At 44.9% G+C, this 6120-nt stretch overlaps 1 protein-coding gene across 1 annotated transcript; it reads right to left on the bottom strand.

Moving 5' to 3' along the window:
• Positions 1-489: 489 nt before the first annotated feature.
• On the bottom strand, positions 490-5742 carry LOC143292288 (uncharacterized). The gene is made up of 2 exons (XM_076602474.1): positions 4854-5742; positions 490-584 (listed from the first exon to the last, which is right to left on the bottom strand). The coding sequence occupies exons 1-2, from the start codon at positions 5740-5742 to the stop codon at positions 490-492; spliced, it is 984 nt and encodes a 327-aa protein (XP_076458589.1).
• Between the last annotated feature and the right edge of the window lie 378 nt (positions 5743-6120).

Below are 6120 nucleotides of genomic sequence, written 5' to 3'. Positions count from 1 at the left end.
GTCCTCGGTCAGAGACCAAGCTCTAAGTGCTTTACTAATACAGGGTCATTTGCACAACAGGCTGAATACCTGGATAGAGCCTGGATAGAGCCGACTAGCGGCTGCCAATGGGCGCTCAACATTCGTTTCCTGTGTCATTCAATCAGATTTCAGGCACGCACGCGTACACACTCAGACTGTCATGGACAACCTAGTGGTTGCAGTATTTTTGTTATAAATTTTTTTGTTCAGATGGGAGTTCGAATCTGTATCGTCCCCTTTTCGGCAGGTGAGGATGGCAGATGCAGTTGGACCGTTGGGATTATTAGAGGTGAGTGTGTTACCGTTATTTGTGCAAAGGCTTTGTATCATGCATGTTTCTCTTTGTAGCTGGTCGTAGGGCCAGAGGCGGGCCATGGTTGTGTAACAATGTTTTGTGTGACACAATTTAGGTGTGACGTTTTTCTTAAAGGCTTGGTGCATGACATAGTTGTATAATGACGTTGGTATCTAACGGATCTCGGTGAGAGTGTCCTTGGAGAAGGTCGTGAGGAGAGCGGTGTTTGGCTGCTGCAGTTGTTTGGTTGTTGTTTTTCGTTGTTTCCCTGTGTAGACGACCAAGTGTCCGCCAGATGGGAACACCTGCATTCAGTGTATCTTTGTTTCTATGTTAGGCACCTTTAGTTGTTCTTTTTTCACACAACTGGCTGTGGGTAGGCCAGTGTGTGCTTTTTTCTTCTTTTTTTTTTTTTTTTGAGGGGTAGGGGAAGGGGGTGGGGGGGGGGGGTTGTTTATTTTTGTTTTGTCGTCTGGTCAAAGTTTTCCTGGACACTGTTCTAACCAAGAGGCTCTGTCCAGTGTTCATCTTCGTTTCGTTGGATCTTCCACTGGTCTCCAGCTCACTTTACTTTAGACCACCGGCCTCCTGGTACCGGTGACGTGTCCACCAGTGTTTCTACTGACACTCGGTTCAGAGGATGCTACTTCAGCCTGCCAGGTCTTCAAGGTTTTCACCTTTACATGTTTGGCAGTGATATTTCAATCATCAAAAGGGAAAGACAATTCAGTGCTTCAATTTCTTTTCTTCTTCTTCTTTTTTTTTTTTTTTTAATAAGTTTTCTTTTCCTCCTGAGGACTCCTGTCAGATTTCACTCTTGACATTTGTGCTTCAGTAACCTATATTTTTTATCTATTTGTGTGCGTGCGTGTGTGATAATAATTAATAACTTGATCAACTTCATATTCACATACATTCACATACTCGCACTATACATGCGGAGAGTGAGAGAGAAAGTGTTGGACTGAAATAATACTTATCTGTGTTTAATGTTGGTTATCTGTGTTTAATGTTGGTGGGAGTGGGGTTGAGGTGATGTGCCCCTGAGTAAACCTAATGTGTTTATTTAATAATTGACTGTGTGGCCACACCCATCATTATCCTTTGGGTACTTTGTTGAAAGAAATAAGAGTTACTTCTGTTGTTGTTTCTTCTAAATATTTTTTTCATTATTTTTTTTTATATACATTCATACAAATACATAATTACGTACATTAAATGCGTTGTAAAAAATATATTTCTGTGTGGGCTTGTTGGTGTTGTGGCGTCTATAGTGGGGTATTGGGGGGGAGGGTGCACGTCCGCTATAGCACATGTTTGACACAAACACGTAAAGGGTTTTTATTTGTTTGTTTTGTTTTTGTTTGCACCGTTTCAGTGGCATTACTCCCACGCCACTCATTTAGATTTCCCCATACACGACCATACCCGGGTTCGTCCGTCACAGTTCCAGCGTCGGCAGTCCGCAGGGAACCATCGATATTAGGTCGCCAGAAGGCCACACACCAGAGGACACCGTGCAGTGCTGCTGAGTCATTTCGGTGGTGTTCAGTGGTGCGTGTTCTGATTTAACGTGCTTAGGACACCATCTACTAAGCCCTCTACTAACGACAATAATGACTTAGTCGCGGAGCCAGACTGAGTGAGCGTCCCTTCCAGAGTGGAGACCGCCACCACGTCCCTCAAACAACAGCCCCCCATGACACTGAAGACATTGACAGGACTCGCCCCAAGCACGGAAGTGGAGGGGTGTCGAAACTGAGGTCACCATGATAGCAGGGCATGAAAGGCCACATAATTTGAGACGGTTTTATTTATTTTGATGACGATGAAGGAGGAGGAGGAGGAGGATGTTGCTGTGGAGGTCCATTTTGGTTTGGGACTGCGTGACTGGGACTGCTTCCTGTCACAATGATATCCCGGCGTTAACCAGGCCCGAGAGATAGACACTTGCAGTGTTGGTCAGGTAATTAGAACAACACACCCAAAGACGCATCCTTGAAGTGGATGACACTCGACTGTGTGGTCCCAGTCTCCCCGTTTAAGCCCACAGCACACTCAGCTCTGGGTTGGAGCCGGTCTCGGGCTGAAAAACCCACTTCCGCTGGGATTCGAACCCGCGTCCTCCCAGCCGTCAGTCCGCGACGCTAACCACTTCGATACGGCGGCTGGTGCAAAGTTTTACGTGTATGACCGTTTTGTATATATACCCCGCCAAGCAGGCAGCCATATTTCATTTTCGGGGGTGTGCATGCTAGGTATGTTCTTGTTTCCATAACCCACCGAACGCTAACATGGATTACAGGATCTTTGACGTGCGCATTTGATTTATTCTGTTCGTATACACACGAAGGGGGTTCAGGCACAAGCAAGACTGCACATATGTTGATCTGGGAGATCGGAAAAATCTTCACCCTTTACCCACCAGGCGCCGTCACCGAGATTCGAACCCGGAACCCTCAGATTGAAAGTCCAACGCTTTAACCACAAAAAGCATAGCATCATCCGTCGTGTGTTGACATAAACTTCCACAAAAGTAAGCACTGAAAATTTCTGTGTGTGTGTGTGTGTGTCTGTGTCTGTGTGTCTGTTTGTTTGTCTATCTGTCTATAATAATTAACTGTATATTATGTCTGTCAGTGTCTGTATGCTTGTCTCAGTGTCTGTCTATGTCTGTGTGGGTTTGTGCATGTGTGGTGAGTGTGCCTGAGTGTGCGTACGTGTGTCCTACGGGTATATGATGCAATGTATGCGTGTGCGTGCCGTGTATTCGAAAAAGCGAAAGAAACATGAGTGATGTTTGTACGTTCGTTTCGCCAGAATAAATCAACGCTGAATAATGCTTATGTTTATATATATATATATATATATATATATATATATATATATATATATTCCACTCACACGGGCATGAGCTGAAATATATGTCGACAATCACCAGTATGCGTCAGGGGACATTAAACACAGTTCCTCCTCCACAGTATGATGCAACTCAAGATGATACAATACAACACCACACAATACAAACAATACAATAACATTGGTGCAGAAGGATTCCACTTGTGCATTCTCTGCTGTAGAAACTCTCTATCGTGGTTGTTTAGGACTCCAGTATATGACCTTCTGATGGTGGGTTAATCAGGTACAGGTCTATGTAGCCACAGTCCATGCAGTCTGCATGTATGCACACACGTGTGTGCATGCATACCCATATATGTGCGCGCACACACACACACACACACTGATACACAGACACAGACATATAAGAAACACTGACAAGACATAACGGAAGAGAGCAAGGAAGGAAAGATGAGAGAGAAAGCCATGTGGAGAGAGGAGACTAGCAGAACTGGTCATTGTTGGATTTTTTCCTCCAGCAGTGACTGCTCACTCAGCTGAAGACCTTCATCAGTTCGTGAACAGCTTCAGTGAGGCTTGCAGAGACTTCGAATCACCATTCGTCTGGAGAAAACATTGATCATGGGACTGGGCATGCACTCTCCACACAACATCAGAATCTCTGGCCACGAACTGGATGTTTTTCATGACTGGGTTTGACGTTCTTCAACTCACTGACTCTTGACACTGAGCTAATTAAGTGCATCGGCAAGGCAGCTACTACCATGTGCAGACTGACAAACAGAGTGTGGACAAACAGGAAGATGACACTGAGTCTGACGCATTCTGAACATCACCTTGCAGGACAAAAATCCCATCTGTACGAACCTGAGGAGAGCTGGAATCCCAAGCATGTACACCCTGCTGAAATAGAGATGCGTGCACTGGCTTGGTCACATGGCGCAAGTAGATAATGGTCGGATCTCCAAAGACCTCCTTTTGGGAGATCTGGTAAAGAGAGATTGTACCACAAGCAGAACCTAACTGCACTGAAAAGACATCTGCAAGAGATCTGAGGGTCATGAACGTCAACCTCAACACCTGGGAAGCTGTAGTATCAGAAACATTGGCTTAAAGACAGTGCAGAAAGGCTCTCAAAAATTGGAGAGACACTTGACCACCATTCCGAGGCAAAGACTCTTTGAAAGAGAGAGAAGAAAGGCCCAAAGCCAGACAGACAGACCAGCGTCAGACTTCACCTATGCGCAATGTGGGAGGGGACTACCATACTGGCCTGTCCAGCCACACCCACAGCTCAACTCCATAGTCTCCAGAGACTGACACATGCCTATCTGTCTGTGCTATTTTCTTCTGTGGTGTGATGTTTTGAGTTCATATCGGCTAAAATGCCAAGTCATTGCACATACCTACAATATACCATTGAATATAATATTTCACTGCAAAGAAAATTTATTTATGCTCCACTTTGAGGTGAAGTCCTTTGAAGCGGACATCATATTTTTACAACTCCGAAGTTTCCACAGGGTTTCTCTGAATCTGGACCCTAGGAAACTGTAAACAAAGAAGTTGAAAGTGGCGTTGATGAAAGAAGCAAGCTCCATCATGCTTACCATGAAATTGGAAAAATTATAATAGTGTCCACTGAAACCAATACCTGGCACAAACATCACACACAGACCTGTGATAATTGAAGGTACAGAGCAGATGACGTAGAGAATGGAAACAGCGATCAGCATGCGTGTCAACGCCACTTCACGCGACGACAAGGTTAGTGACGATGTTTGTTTTCTCCACGCCACCATTTTCTTCAGCTTCACTGACGTCACAATTGTCGTTGCTGTGACAACAATGACGTAGAAGAAAGGCTGGATAGTGGTCACGAAGAAAGTCAAGACGTCCATGTGAGCTTTGTTCTTTCTGTAGAAGGAACTGGTGTAGATGGCTGTGGATGTGGTGTTGGTGGCTGGATCCAACACACAGATCAAACTCCACCTCAGACCGATCATCACAGCCCCTGTTAAAATGAGCACAGTGGCCAGAGAAAGCACAGCAGTGGTGGTTGTGGTTTTCAGAAAGGTTTGAGAACGGAGAGGGCTGACCACACACAGACACCTCTCTGACGCGATCAGCATGGACACACAGCCTGAGATCCACGTGAAGCCACGAACAACACCAATCAGACCATGGTCCACAATGAACTCCATCACAGGACCAAACTCCACCGTTATGGAGAAGGGAAGACGGATTCTCTCAAAGTTTAACAGAAAGCTGTTGAGCATGTAAACAAAGTCGACAAAGGAGAGATAGAAGAGACACAGGTTGATGCGTTCTTTGAGGCCTTGCGTCCAAAACACCAGCATGTTGAGCAGATTGCAAGGGACAGAGATGAGAAAGAGAACGGGCAGACACATGGCACCAACCACCGTGTCCGCAACCTTTTCCGTCTCCTGACTGATGATGTTCTCTGGGTTGTCCCAGGGGATGAAACCCATAGTTGATACATCGGAAACCACACAGCCTTCTGGAACAGTCTGATTTGTCTGGTACACAATTGTTGCATTCGACATGTTTCCACCTGTATCTGTTACTAGTACAGACTGATTTTCATCACTTTATACATTTCTTTTGAATTCAGTGCAAATCCAAGTTTGTTTCGAACGACTTTACTAGTGAATTTGTTTATGTAAGTGTACCTGAAAGTCAAGATTATATACTTTGTTGAGATAACTACATAGATTGACACAAGTGCGCGTGAGCGTGCGTGCAAGCATATGTGTGTGTGTGCGTGTGTGTGTGTGTGTGTGTGTGTGTGTGTGTGTGTGTGTGTGTGTTAGTTCTTATCTGTGTTTTAAACTCCCTTCAGAAGGGGATGATTTATCTATTTTATGTTTTCGCACTAATGATGCTTGTCAGTACTTAATTGTCAATAAATATGTTCGTGCTAA

Source organism: Babylonia areolata, chromosome 18, assembly GCF_041734735.1.
Source record: "Babylonia areolata isolate BAREFJ2019XMU chromosome 18, ASM4173473v1, whole genome shotgun sequence".
NCBI classification, from domain to species: domain Eukaryota; kingdom Metazoa; phylum Mollusca; class Gastropoda; order Neogastropoda; family Buccinidae; genus Babylonia; species Babylonia areolata.
The sequence above is the reverse complement of the archived record's forward strand: the minus strand, read 5'-3'. Positions and strand labels throughout refer to the sequence as shown.